Below are 15,050 nucleotides of genomic sequence, written 5' to 3' on the forward strand. Positions count from 1 at the left end.
AGAATCAAAGATCAAAAAAATTAAAGACTAGTGCAAGGGAAGGAAGAGATATTTGGTGGACACATAGGAACTGGGGTACTCATTTTCTCACAATCAAAGGATTTGGGTTTCAAAATGAACTAGGCACTGTAATCTGCTCTTCGGCCAATAGAATGTGGTAGTGAACATTGCTTTGCTTTTCCTTGAGCCACCCCGTTTTGGGTAATGGTAAATATATATATATATATATATATATATATATATATATATATATATATATATATATATATATATATATATATATATACTCGGAGATCGAGGTTCGTTCCCAGTGTGAGCCAGAAATTTATGACGCTTCTTTAGAAATTTATGTTAAGCAACATCTTCCCTAATCAGTTTTCGAACCTATGTCTTTTAGTTTCACTGTGGTTACACAATGACGTTGTCCATTCAATTATCAAATAAGGTGTGATTTGATTTCGAATTTGTGTCTTAAATGCTGCGTTATGTTAAAAGCTGAAAGGACCACTAGCAATTGGTTATATATATATATATATATATATATATATATATATATATATATATATATATATAAGTAAGTGTGTTAAGGTGTGTGTGTGTATATATATATATATATATATATATATATATATATATATATATATATATATATTATATGAATAATAATAATGAATATTATTAGCATTAATATTACAATATTAATCATCATCACTATTCTATCATTTGTTTTTTATTGATTTTGGTGATACTGGTTTTAATCTCATAAAAAATTTCGCTTAGAGAATAATTTCTCTTGTAGTCCATTAGAATTCCATCCAGTTATGCATATCACAACCCAAGTATTGAGATTAATACTACCTCTATCTTATTAATAATTTTTTATTTTTATTTTATTTTATTTTTTTTTTTTTTTGCTAATTTTCCTCGATCAGACAAAAGGGGATTTTCGTTACGTTCCTTCTAATCACCGTAATTAGATTTTAACTCCGGAGCGATTTCATCGTCTTCCCAATCAGGTCCTCTTGCAAAAAAAAACAACAGGATACCTCGTCTCTGCAATTAGTCCACTTTGCGCAATTAGATGCAGTACGAATCAGGTCCACTCTTTCGCTTGGAGCATCATACTGCCGTTTCGACTCTTATCATAACATCTTGATTCCCTTATGATTTTTGGATAATCCGAACTGGAATCCTAGAATGTGGAGTAGGAGAGAGTTGAGGAATCTTTGAATCCTTTCGTATGTGCGATTCGAACTCGCTTGAGCTGGAAACAGTTGGGTAATCACTAGCGCACTACGCTGGTTTTTTTTTTTTTATTTATTATTGATTTTTTTGTCTTTTCTCATTTTAGGTCTTTCTTCCTCAAGTTGTTTACCATTTGTTTTCTGATTGTAAAAGGTACGGCATATGCCGTCAGATGCTGCCAAGACCTTAAATCAGTTTGGAATAACAGTCAGCTCTCTCTCTCTCTCTCTCTCTCTCTCTCTCTCTCTCTCTCTCTCTCCAAACATCTCTCTCAACCCAGCATCTCTCTGAGCAAAGATAAAGTTCAAGATTCTCTTTCTCTCTCTCTCTCTCTCTCTCTCTCTCTCTCTCTCTCTCTCTCTCTCTCCTCTCATCTCTCTCTCTCCTTAATCAGTTTACTCTCTGCATACTAGTCAGCTTAATAAATCTCTCTCTCTCTCTCTCTCTCTCTCTCTCTCTCTCTCTCTCTCTCTCTCTCTCTCTCTCTCTCTCTCTGTACTGACACGCCCTACATACATGCCAGTCATCGCAGCATGAAGCTAGTCATCTCAAACACCTTAAAATGCTCAAAGCCTTACCTCTGACGTAACATCGTTTGCCCATGTCGACGGAACCACAACAGATTGTCGTTTATCAGTCTGTTTAGATAATGAGAAGCTTTATCTACTAGGAGATACCAACACCATGCTCATCGTATGCTATAAAGTATACAATGATTTCATAACTTTGCTCATTTGAATACTGCTAGTATTCGTAGGGGAAGTAACATATAATAATTCTTTTGATGCTTGTTTTTTTTTACACATTATAATTAGTGTTACTTAGAGGTTTGATGTTTAAGAATGCTTTTGATTCAAAACATGAACCAATTCATTTATGCTGCATTTTTGAAAGGTCGATGTTTAAGAAAAAGTTTGTAAAAAGATGTTACTCGTAAGAATAAAAGTGTCAGTGATATAAAATATTCTTTATAATCAGCTGTTGATAGTATAAGTCAGCTTTTGATAGTATGAGTCAAAGTAAATGACTAAAAACATTCTTGAAAAATATTCTCCATAATAAGCTTTTGATCATTTAGTTAACAAATATAAGTCAAAGTAAATGCCTAAAAATACTCTTGAAAAATATTCTTCATAATCAGATGTTAATGTTATATTTAACAAGTACAAGTCAAAGTAAATACCTAAGAAAATGTTAGAAAGATATTCTTCATAATTAGCTGTTAATGATATATTTAACAAGTACAAGTCAAAGTAAATACCTAAGAATATTTTTGAAAGATGTTCTTCATAATCAGCTGTTAATGATATATTTAACAAGTACAAGTGAAAGTAAATACTTAAGAATATTCTTGAAAAATATTCTTCATAATCAGCTGTTAATGATATATTTAAAAAGTACAAGTTAAAGTAAATACCTGAGAATATTTTTGAAAGATATTCTTCATAATCAGCTGTTAATGATATATTTAACAAGTACAAGTCAAAGTAAATACCTGAGAATATTTTTGAAAGATATTCTTCATGATCAGCTGTTAATGATATATTTAACAAGTACAAGTCAAAGTAAATACCTAAGAATATTTTTGAAAGATATTCTTCATAATCAGCTGTTAATGATATATTTAACAAGTACAGTACAAGTCAAAGTAAATACCTATAATTATTTTTGAAAAATATTCTTCATAATCAGCTGTTAATGATATATTTAACAAGTACAAGTCAAAGTAAATACCTAAGAATATTTTTGAAAGATGTTCTTCATAATCAGCTGTTAATGATATATTTAACAAGTACAAGTCAAAGTAAATAACTGAGAATATTTTTGAAAGATATTCTTCATAATCAGCTGTTAATGATATATTTAACAAGTACAAGTCAAAGTAAATACCTGAGAATATTTTTGAAAGATATTCTTCATGATCAGCTGTTAATAATATATTTAACAAGTACGAGTCAAATTAAAACCCTAAAAATATTTTTGAAAGATATTCTTCATAATCAGCTGTTAATGATATATTTAACAAGTACAAGTCAAAGTAAATAACTAAGAAAATTTTGAAAGATATTCTTCATAATCAGCTGTTAATGATATATTTAACAAGTAAAGTCAAATTAAAACCTAAAAATATTTTTGAAAATATTCTTCATAATCAGCTGTTAATGATATATTTAACAAGTACAAGTCAAAGTAAATAACTAAAAAAATTTTGAAAGATATTCCTCATAATCAGCTATATTATTTGCAAGTAAAGTCAAAGTAAATACAAGTTTCTTGTTCTTCATCAGCTGTTAATGATATATTTAACAAATGTACAAGTCAAAGTAAACACCAGAGAATATTTTTGAAAGATATTCTTCATGATCAGGGTATTTAACAAGTAGAGAAATTAAAACCCTAAAAATATTTTCTATTCTTCAAATCAGCTGTTAATGATATATTTAACAAGTACAAGTCAAAGTAAATAACTAAGAAAATTTTGAAAGATATTCTTCATAATCAGCTGTTAATGATATATTTAACAAGTAAAGTCAAAGTAAATACCTAAGAACATTCTTGAAAACATTCTTCATAATCAGCTGTTAATGACATATTTAACAAGTACAAGTCAAAGTAAATGCCTAAAAAACACGTCAGGAATGCAGCTGTTGCCTCTTTTAACAAGTTCCTGTTTGTATTAACATTCTCCGAGAGAATGTCCCCCAAATCCACACACCAGAGGGGGTGTGGTACATGGGCACGGGGTATAGAGAGAACCCTCGCCCTGTTCTTCAAAGCCTTTGAGAGTTGTAAACTGATTTGATGACCCCGTGTTCTTATTTATATAATACCTTTGGGGTATATGTCGGAGATGTGTCTGTACATTGCTCTGTTCTATTTTGTCTGTATATGGACACACAGCTTTGTAAATATATATATATTATATATATATATATATATATATATATATATATATATATATATATATATATATATATATGTGTGTGTGTGTGTGTGTGTGTGTGTGTGTGTGTGTGTGTACACACACACACACATATATATGTATATATATATATATATATATATATACTGTATAAATATTACATAAATATTACATAAACGAAAGTACATATCCATAGGTCTGTTATTCCCTTCAGTAAACAGCAATGGTACAGTCTTCTTGGAATTTGCATTGAAGCGTAATGCGCTTATGACTCAGAGGGAGTCTGTAATATCATTTAAAAGCACTCTATTTTCCAGTGACTTTTTCGAAAGTTACATGCCTGTTGATGCATGTAAAAAGGGTGTATGTTTGCATTTTATATTTATACGCACTTGAATCTTATTATTGTGCCATTTTTCACTTTTCTTTATTCCCTGTTAGGACGATGTGCAAGGTAATGGCCTCTCAGGCCTTTTCCTCGTGACTAGTTGCCAGCTTCCGTTATAAAGAGAAAGTGAATTAAAACGAGAGAGAGAGAGAGAGAGAGAGAGAGATGGTGGATCAGAGTAAAAAGTGGAGACTCCGTTTATCCCTCCTGACAACCCTCCCCCCCTTATCACGCCTGCCATCTCCTCCCCCCCCTTTTAATTTTGTCTACGTTACTGGGTGTAAAGGATTATCCAGCAATTGTTATCATTTACCCAGGGCGCAGTATCAGTCATCAATTATTCCATGATGAGTGCATGCAAGGATATCAACCAACTATAGCTGCCTGCATAGGTTAAAATTATAATTATTTTCATTCGTAAGTTATCTACATTCACATGCTAAAAGCATAAGAAGAAGTTAGGTACCTTTATTGTTTTCTGTACGTCGACAGGTCAAATATCTGTAGCTATAAAGTGCAAATTATGAAAAAAAGAATAAATTATCAACCGTTGTCAGTTCAGTCACTGGAAAACAAACCAGTTGATCCATGCAGTTATTTACTCAGATTCATAAAAAAAATCTGTTTATCCTTAAATATCTCACTAATGAAAATACAACAGTTATCCACTGCCATTTGACTAATATGGTGTATGAAAAAGTATAATTTTTCCTAGCATTTTTTCCTTTTGGAAATAGTATACGTTTTCCTTTTTAAAAACTTGTACGTAAAAAGAATTTTTGGATATAAAAAAAAGATTCAGCAATCTGCCTGTTAAAAAGAGGTATTTTTTTTATAACCTGAATGTTTTTATCCCTTTCTTTAAAAAAAAAAATCCCTTCGGCTCTACATTCGATATTTTGCTCAAAGGAATTTGCAGAAACAGTTTGAAATGGAATATTCGCTTTTATTTGTCTTTTCTCTCTCCACGTTTTAGCAGAAGCAGTATACAGTCATAGCAGCAATTTTAGTGCTATATATAAAATCATTTTATACAGCAGACGGGTCATCACGGAAATAGATTAAATTTTCGTGATGTCATTATTATTATTATTATTATTATTATTATTATTATTATTATTATTATTATTATTATTATTATTATTATTTTATTTCCGGTCTCCTAGCCGGAAGCAATTTTTACCTATTTCCCTTTTCGAGATGATGAACGTTATGAAAGAAATCGACTTAAAGTTCATGATTTGTTGCTAAGGAAATCTTTTCTCCCCTAAGTAAATTTTTCGTTAAAAAATTAATCAGTTCTCGAGGGTTTTATAATTGGTACCAACCATCCCAGATATTTCCTGCGATAACTCAGAAAAACTCGAATATTTATATACAATATATTTATATATATATATATATATATATATATATATATATATATATATATATATATATATATATATATATATATATATATATATATATATATATATATATATATATACTTCTCTACATATTGTTATTAATCATTATTCATATTAGTAAAAAAAAAACTGGACAATTTATCAAGATAAAGTATTACTGTACCGAAGCGTCCAGCTTAAATATGTCCAAACATACCGTAAGGGTTTATGTATAAATGCAAGGTAGAGAGAGAGAGAGAGAGAGAGAGAGAGAGAGAGAGAGAGAGAGAGAGAGAGAATCACTCTGTAGCCTGACATAGTAGTAAAACACCTAATACTTTTTTCTTTCTCTCTTTTTTTGTGTGTGTAGGTCTAGCGGCAGAGTTGTTTTATGTTCGTGAGGGCGTAGTCAATGAGTACGCCATGAACTGGATAGTCCCCGTTAAGGCCGATGTGCACTCTCTCTATTTCACCTGGCAAGCCACCTCCAAGAAACAGGTAAGCAGGACTGCATTCTTATTTTCTGTGCTGCCTTTAAAAAATGGTTAGTTTTCTGTCGTATTCATTTATGGTACATTTTTATGCATACATAATACATATATATATATATATATATATATATATATATATATATATATATATATATATATATATATATATATATATATACATATAAAATGGATCACGAAAATGTGGAACGTGATGAATATGTAAGTAAAGGCAATGCCACGAAGGAAAGTGAAACGACGGAGTGGTGCCAGGCCTTTCGACTTATTGCTAAGTAAAGGACAATAAGTCGAAAGGCCCAGCACCACCCGTCGTTTCTATTTCCTTTGTGGCATTGCCTGTATATATATATATATATATATATATATATATATATATATATATATATATATTTTTATATATATATATATATATATACATATATACACATACATATATATATATATACACATATATATATATATATATATATATATATATTTGTATGTATATATATATATATATATATGAGCCTTGCAAATAGTCTTTGCATCCTGCTGGGATAAATATACTTCGATGTGCATCCAAATAACCTAGCCAAACAGTCTTTTGGAGTGGTTTATTGAATTGTGCATCCTTGGAATTTATTTAAACATCCTGTTGTATTTAGATATGCAATTCATCACTTGTCTAACAATCTTTTTATACCGGTATTGTTGCGCCCTACATCTTTGCTATTAAGTAAAACATTCTTCTTTTGGGGAGGATAATTGTTCTAGAAATCATCCTTTCAGTCTGATAAATCAGCCTGTTGCTCCAGATATGATCTGAGTTATCTATGATCCCAGCGAGAATTCAAACAATATTACCTAAAGGTCAGTATAATGCTGTATATACACAGTGAAGCTTCAAAAGCTGGAATATATTTAAAAGACAGAGGCACCGTCTAATTGCTGTTCGCGTACTTTTCATGTAGACATCTATACCTTTAATGAATAGTGTTGTATTTTTCCTTTTAAGAGAGAAAAATGTTGGACGAAAAGAAAATATTATTATAAAAATTGCATTGGATTTTTAGAAATGAAATATATAGGAAGTTTGACTTCGGACAAGGACGCCAATTAACAAATATAAAATACATTAGAGTAAAGTCCCTTTAGAATTGATAACTGGTTCTAGGAGTAATTGGAGTGAGATGTAGAGCTGTATTTGACGAAAAAATGCAACAGATTAAACCCAGCACTCCCCCTGAGTGATCAACTTCCCGAAGAACCTCGAGTGAAGAAGATTGTGGAAACCTGACAGTCTCTTTCCCTACTGACAATTTAGTCGTCTCTCACGGCCCGCTCCTTCCTCCCCATTTTGTTTATACTCTCTCTCTCTCTCTCTCTCTCTCTCTCTCTCTCTCTCTCTCTCTCTCTCTCTCTCTCTCTCCTCTCTAGGCCTTTTTGACATCTGTAGGAATTGACGATGAGTTCAGATCAAAAGGAAACCATATCACGCCATCTTGAGCATCACAAATATTTCATTCTTGTCTCCCCATTTTCGTTGCGACGCATCCAGCGAATTTCCAGAGCTCCCCGCTCCTGTTTCTGCTCCTTCCAGACCCGCGGGAGTTAGGCAAGAGGTTTTCAAAAGCCCCCATAGACTCAATTGGTTGGTCTTTTAGTGGTCCGAGGATTTTGGCCATGTAACTAGAAAGGTCCCATAGCATCAATAGGGTGGTCTGTTAGTGGTCCGATTATAGCCTTGTGTATAAGAAAGGAAGTTTCAGTTTAGCTGTTTTCCAATTACGTATTTGTTTACTTCAAACAATTATGTAATACATGTTTATGCAATACACATTTCTAAACTTTTGAATATTGCTCTTACTGCAAAAAATTGCAAGAACATTTACATTGTTCTTTTTTTAAGATTGTCTACTTTCTGCCTTATAAAAATACATATCTTATTTATTCTTTAGGTGATTTAAGTATCATTTTTTAAAAATAACTGTTTATCTGTTCAAGAAAATAAGATTTCATATTCTTTTTGATTCACTTTCCGTAAAGTAATTTGCTGTTGTTCTTTCTCGTGTCATTTTACTACAGATTAAGTCCCCGTTGTTGGGGGGGGGGGCGTTGTGCCGTCAGTGCACCGCTGTAGGCATTACTCAAGGTTCTTTGCAGCGAGCCTTCGGCCCCTAGCTGCAACCCCTTTCGTCCCTTTAACTGTACCTCCTTTCATATTCTCTTTCTTCCATCTTACTTTCCACTCTCTCCTAACAATTGATTCATAGTGCAACTGCGAGGTTTTCCTCCTGTTACACCTTTCAGAGTTTCTTACTGTCAATTTCTGTTTCAGCGCTGAATGACCTTATAGGTCCCAGTGCTTGGCCTTTGGTCTAAATTCTATATTCAGTTCAATTCACTACAGATTAAGTAAGTGATTTTCAGGTTTCTCAGTTTCATTCATTCCTTCATTTTTTCCATACGAGTTCTTCCCTCATAATGACAGTCCAAGGTCAGCTGAGTGGTCTCGAGGTGTTGACTTGTTCATCAGAAAACGTTGCCAAAGCAATATTCAAGTTATGCTTCGCTTCTTCGGTGGATTTTAAACATTTTTCCTGAGTGGATGTTTAGATGACACTGCAAAGTCAATATTTCCTGTTAATATTCTGATGTAAATTCTGGGAAATCGTAGCGTATGCCTGGAAAAATACTGTATATATATAAAGGTAAAGTCCCGTTATATTTCAATTTTAAATTATCCATAAGACCGTATTTTAGTTTTCTGTAAAAAAAAAAAAAAACTATTGTGCCGGCTTTGTCTGTCCGTCCGCACTTTTTTCTGTCCGCATTTTTTCTGTCCGCCCTCATATTTTAAATACTACTGAATCTAGAGGGCTGCAAATTGGTATGTTGACCATCCACCCTCCAATCATCAAACATAACAAATTACAGTCCTTTAGCCTCGTTAGTTCTTATTTTATTTAAGGTTAAAGTTAGCTAAAATCGTGCTTCTGGCAACGATATAGGATAGGCCACCACCGGCCCGTGGTTAAAGTTTCATGGGCCACGGCTCATACAGCATTATACCGAGACCACCGAAAGATAGATCTGTTTTCGGCGGCCTTGATTATACACTGTATCGGCTATACAGAAAACTCGATTGCTCCGAAGAAACTTCGTTGCATTTGTCACTTGTTTGTTCCCATTGAGGAACGATGGGAGAATTATTGAGTTTCGGTGGAATTTAAAAGCTCAAATGTAAAATAATTAGCTTATTACTAGAATTACAAGATTTCTTGCCATTTGTCAAACAAACATTCAAATGAAGCGTATCCAGTGGAAAACTTTGGTTAAAAATCACTCTCATAATAAATTTAATTACTTGGCTTAGCAGTATCTACTGCGACTTTGGAATGTTATTACTTCCTTATTGATTACCATCCCTTTTACTTCACTTTTATTTACAAGTATTTAATTAACAGGTAACTGATAAGCACTTACCTCATACAAAATTCATAGCAACATTATAAGTTATCATAGGGGAGCCGGTCGTAAATATTATTTAATTAGAGTGGAGTGCAACCTTAGCACACGCGCCCACGCTTCCACAGAGTTTATATATATATATGTATGTATATATATATTATATATATATATATATATATATATATATATATATATATATATATATATATATATATATATATATATGTATGTGTATATGTGTGTGTGTGTGTGTGTATATGTATATATGTAAATAGATAGATAGAGATATATATAGATGTGTATATATACATATATATATATATATATATATATATATATATATATATATATATATATATATGTATGTATGTATGTATGTATGTATGTATATATATATATCGATATGTACTAAAGAATAGCTTCTGTTGCCGTTTACACATTGAAGAGTGAATAGGAAACAATTACACTGAAAAGAAATCAGAAAGGTAGTTTGATATGTAGTTAGAAATTTATGATTCCAGAATAATGTATAATGTGAAGAAGACTGGAATGACTAAAATAAGATCGAATTGGACATACAATGAATAAATTGTAAACAGACGTTAATAATATAAATGTCGAAAACAATGTAAAATCAAAGGGGATGAACAGGAAAAAATGCCTAGGTTTATAATTCTGACCGCAGCTTGGATGTTTAGGAAATGTTTATGCCTAATATATAAGATTGCTGATGCCATTTAATTGCATATATATTTAGCTTAACAAGAGGATAACTAATGCAAAACGTAGTTTATCACGTTTAGATTCAAATTAGTGAGCGTGGGACTTCCAATACCAGTACCTGAGTGACGACAATGAAAGTCCATTATAAAAGATTACAAAATATAAGTGATTAACTTTACAGTCATATTAGAAATACTACAAGTAAAAAATACGGCGAAGTATCTTCGGCGCAATCGAGTTTTCTGCACATCGTATAATCAAGGCCACCGAAAATAGATTTATCTTTCGGTGGTCTCGGTATAATGTTGTATGAGCCGCGGCCCATGTAACTGCCAGAAGCATGATTATGGCTAACTTTAACCTCAAATAAAATAAAAACTACCGAGGCTGGGGGCTGCAATTCGGTATGTTTGATCACTAAATGGTAGATGGTCAACACACCAATTTGCAGCCCTCTAGCCTCAGTAGTCTTAAAGATCTAAGGGCGGACAGAATAAAGCGCGGATGGACAGACAAAGCCATCTCAATAGTTTTCTTTTACAGAAAACTAAAAAGGAGTGTTATTTAAAAGCACAAGTTGAACAAGCAAGTCCGTCGTTGGGGAGATAACCATTTTTAAGTCATGATAATTTATATCACTTAGAATAAACCGTAAGTTCAGTAAAGGCCCTTTATTTTAAAGGTTAATTTCGTAATTAATTGAGATCCTTTTCTTCTGGAGCTAAACGACCAATCACACAACTACAGACACCTAAGAAGACGCATCTTTAAAAACTTCGTAGATTAATTTTACTAGAATATAAGAAACAAAGAACAAATCTTAACATCGAAAACTGAAATAATTGTGTTTTGACACTAGTGAGATATCAGATAAAAGTATAATTTTTGTATCGAAGAGATTACGTACAAATTAAAAACTGTAAAACATGAAAGCTGGAATTGTGGTAAAATCTCATTTTTAACGTTTGCATTCTAACAAAACTATGGAAAAAGGAATCTTTTTATTCAGTTGAATGAATGTTGCTACTATTATTCAAACTAAGGTAATTACCAACTCGAAACTAATGAAGATACTTTTTGAAATTTTATTTTCTTTTGCTGTCAAGTAGAATTGGCTAACAGGAGTAAAATTTGGCACAAAGGAGAAATGGTTTATCTTAAAACTTATGTGACGGAAATTAAAATTAGATCCAAAATAAAGTAGAAATTATCTTGTAAATGCTAAGATAACTGAGGAAGGCTTTCATTTGAACAACTTTATCGTCAAGTTTATTATTTACTTACAAGAGCCAAAACCGTCGCTATAATCGATAATAGGCCTTTCTCTAAACCACAGTTATTATCATTATTAACTTGATCTTCATTATTATTGACGTAACTTTCATTACTTTCTTACAAGTCTCTTCATATATTTCTTTGCTCTTTACATATTTCTTTTATTGTTTATATATTTCGTTTCATGTTCATACATTTCTTTGCTGTTTATGCCGTATTTGCGAACTGCATCCTGCATTCAGATGTGCTCTTGAGCTGAAATAAAGCATATCATTATACCATATTACCTGCGTCTTTCTTAGGATTCAAAACAAACCACCGAGGAAATACTTCCGCGTTTTTTGTTTGTTGTTTGTGTGCTCTTAGATAACAAGGGACTGCCCCAGACGGGAGAGAAGTCTGAGAAGGCGTGGAAGAGAGAGAGAGAGAGAGAGAGAGAGAGAGAGAGAGAGAGCTTTTAAAGAAGAGTTTTACGTTGCTTCAATTAGCCTTCTTGGAATTTAGAGAAACGTGTTGACACTTCTCAAGGTTTTACGCTGACTTTTACCATCGCCATGAAAAGAAGCGTTGTCTGCCTCTACGAAATACAAGGGAATTATGGTAGAGAGAGAGAGAGAGAGAGAGAGAGAGAGAGAGAGAGAGAGAGAGAGAGAGATGTTTTGCATATAGTCCATGTGCCTCAACAAAATACTTTGGAATAATGGTATTGAGAGAGAGAGAGAGAGAGAGAGAGAGAGAGAGAGAGAGAGAGAGAGAGAATGTTTTGCATATAGTCCATATGTCTCAACAAAATACTTGGGAATTATGGTATTGAGAGAGAGAGAGAGAGAATGCACTTAATCCATCTTCTACCAAATACAAGGGAATTATTGCATTCAGAGAGAGAGAGAGAGAGGAGAGAGTCCAAGGTTTAAGAATCGCCTGGGAATGGAAGGTTCAATGAATTTTTCGAAGGGATGCCATAAACCACTCTTGCATATCGATAAACAGTCGTTCACTATAATACTTACAGTTAAGTGTACGAGATTTACAAAGGAAAATGCTAATTATTTTTATTTTCACCTGACCTTTGCACTCTGATATATTTCTCCACGGGGTCCCTTGGAGAAGGAAGAACGTACACTTCTTTAACTACTCATCTTCCGATTGCGGGAAATGACGCTGGGGTTGTCGCAAATAATTCGGCTGAAATGTGTATATCTCTCTCTCTCTCTCTCTCTCTCTCTCTCTCTCTCTCTCTCTCTCTGTTTTCATGCATACTTGAAGGACTATTTTCTCTCTTTTAGCGTGTTTTTATAACTCTAAAATTACTCACTGGTGACTTATACTGTGAATTTGTTCATGGGTGTTAGTCGACTGTTGTGGGTCTTATGTTATATATCATCACAGTATAATGCAAAAGTTGAGGCCCTTCCCGAGGTAATCCTTACCCCACAGCAGTGACCCCATTCATAAAATATTCGCTCTCCTTTGATAAATATTTGAAGTCTACTCTCTCTCTCTCTCTCTCTCTCTCTCTCTCTCTCTCTCTCTCTCTCTCTCTCTCTCTTCCCCGCTGTTTCATGGGCCACCCTTTAGATTTTCGTTCAGTCCTGTATTCCCTCAGAAAAAAAAAAAAAATCGGAAGGAAGCGATATACGACCTTTTGCTCTCAGGACATGAGAACGAAAGTACGATGTCATTTTTGACCAGCTGACAGGGGGGTGTTTTGCGGGAAGAGTAGGAGGGATTGGGAAAGGTTAAGGGGTTCTTGGAGAGGGGTGTTTAGAAGGTCTTATACATAATGGGTTTCGTGGTGGGGTTCAAGGGGGTTTTGAGGGTGGGGGCGAGGTCCGATGTATGTAATGATGATTCAAACGTGTCAGCCAACTTAGCCCCGGGGGTTTGGAGTGAGGTTGAGAGGGGAAAGATTTGAGGTGCTGAATAGGGATTGTTTTTTGGGGGTTGAGGTAAATAGCCCATGGAAGTGGTGGTGGGGTTGCATGGCCTTTTCGGCGTCTGGAAGCCTCACGATGGAAAGCAGAGAGAGAGAGAGAGAGAGAGAGAGAGAGAGAGAGAGAGAGAGAGAGCTTAAAATGTAACATCGATGGTTAATGTATGAGACTAACTAGTGATGGAGAGAAAGATCAATATTATCTGTTAAAGAGAGAGAGAGAGAGAGAGAGAGAGAAAGCTGTTAGTTGTTTCCTATTTTCGTCTTTCAAAATATTTTCACTAAGATCTCATTTACCTGCTGCGTTTCCTCTAAAAATATACTGTACTGGGTCTCTTATAATAATATCGTTCGTTGTGCTTTATAAACATTCCAACTCTCTCTCTCTCTCTCTCTCTCTCTCTCTCTCTCTCTCTCTCTCTCTCTCTCTCTCTCTCACTAAAAAGACACTTTATTTTTTAACCTGTCAGTCGCCAGGCCCAAGTGAGCATGATTGATTGTCGACCTTCTGCCAAGTTGACAGAAGAGTCAATTATGGGATCTGAGGCGGATCAAAAGATTTTAAAGTGTATTTTGTCGATTCTTTGCAGGTTTTATAGAGTAAGACGACGTCATATTACTCTAATTTACTGACTATATCTGATTCACAACAGAAAATATTCATGAGTTTGCATTAAAGTGGTTATATTCATCATAATTTTCACTGAAATTTGTCATATTTATGCATTGTAGATATATTCATATGTATTAATTCACTCATGTTTGTTTATAAGTGAAATTTTATTTATTTAATATTTATGAAAGCTATGATGATTAGGGTGTAAAATGTAAACAGTTTTACTGCTTTGAATTGTGTCTTGGACAAAATAAATTATATGCAACTGTCTCTTCAATCAGCGGTGATCAGCTTTTTATTTTGTCTCTATGAAAATATTTTAAGAGCGAAAGCAGTTGTTATTGTAAAAGCAACTCTACGATAAAAACAATAGCTATTGTGGTTTGAAAAGGAAAATTCCCAATAATTGTTTTACCGTCCGGCTTTAGGCAAAATATTTACCGTCTGACGTTAACAAAGAAAGCAAATAATAGGCAGTATCGAAGGTCAGTCCTATATGAGCCTTATTAATGAGAATATTTTTAGTTTTCTGCAAAGAAAACTACTGTGCCGGCTTTGTCTGTCCGGCCTCACATTTTTGCTGACCGCCCTTTTTCT

The 15,050-nt window shown here is 33.4% G+C and overlaps 1 protein-coding gene across 1 annotated transcript in view; it reads left to right on the top strand.

The window, feature by feature from the left end:
- The window catches only part of LOC136851932 (tyrosine-protein kinase Dnt-like), a 58,891-nt gene that overhangs the window by 25,634 nt on the left and 18,207 nt on the right, over positions 1-15,050 (top strand). Inside the window, 1 exon segment of the mRNA XM_067126292.1 lies at positions 6,315-6,442. Coding sequence (XP_066982393.1) covers positions 6,315-6,442 — 128 coding nt within the window.

The sequence above is a fragment of the Macrobrachium rosenbergii genome, chromosome 24 (genome assembly GCF_040412425.1).
Source record: "Macrobrachium rosenbergii isolate ZJJX-2024 chromosome 24, ASM4041242v1, whole genome shotgun sequence".
In the NCBI taxonomy this organism is placed as follows: Eukaryota; Metazoa; Arthropoda; class Malacostraca; order Decapoda; family Palaemonidae; genus Macrobrachium; species Macrobrachium rosenbergii.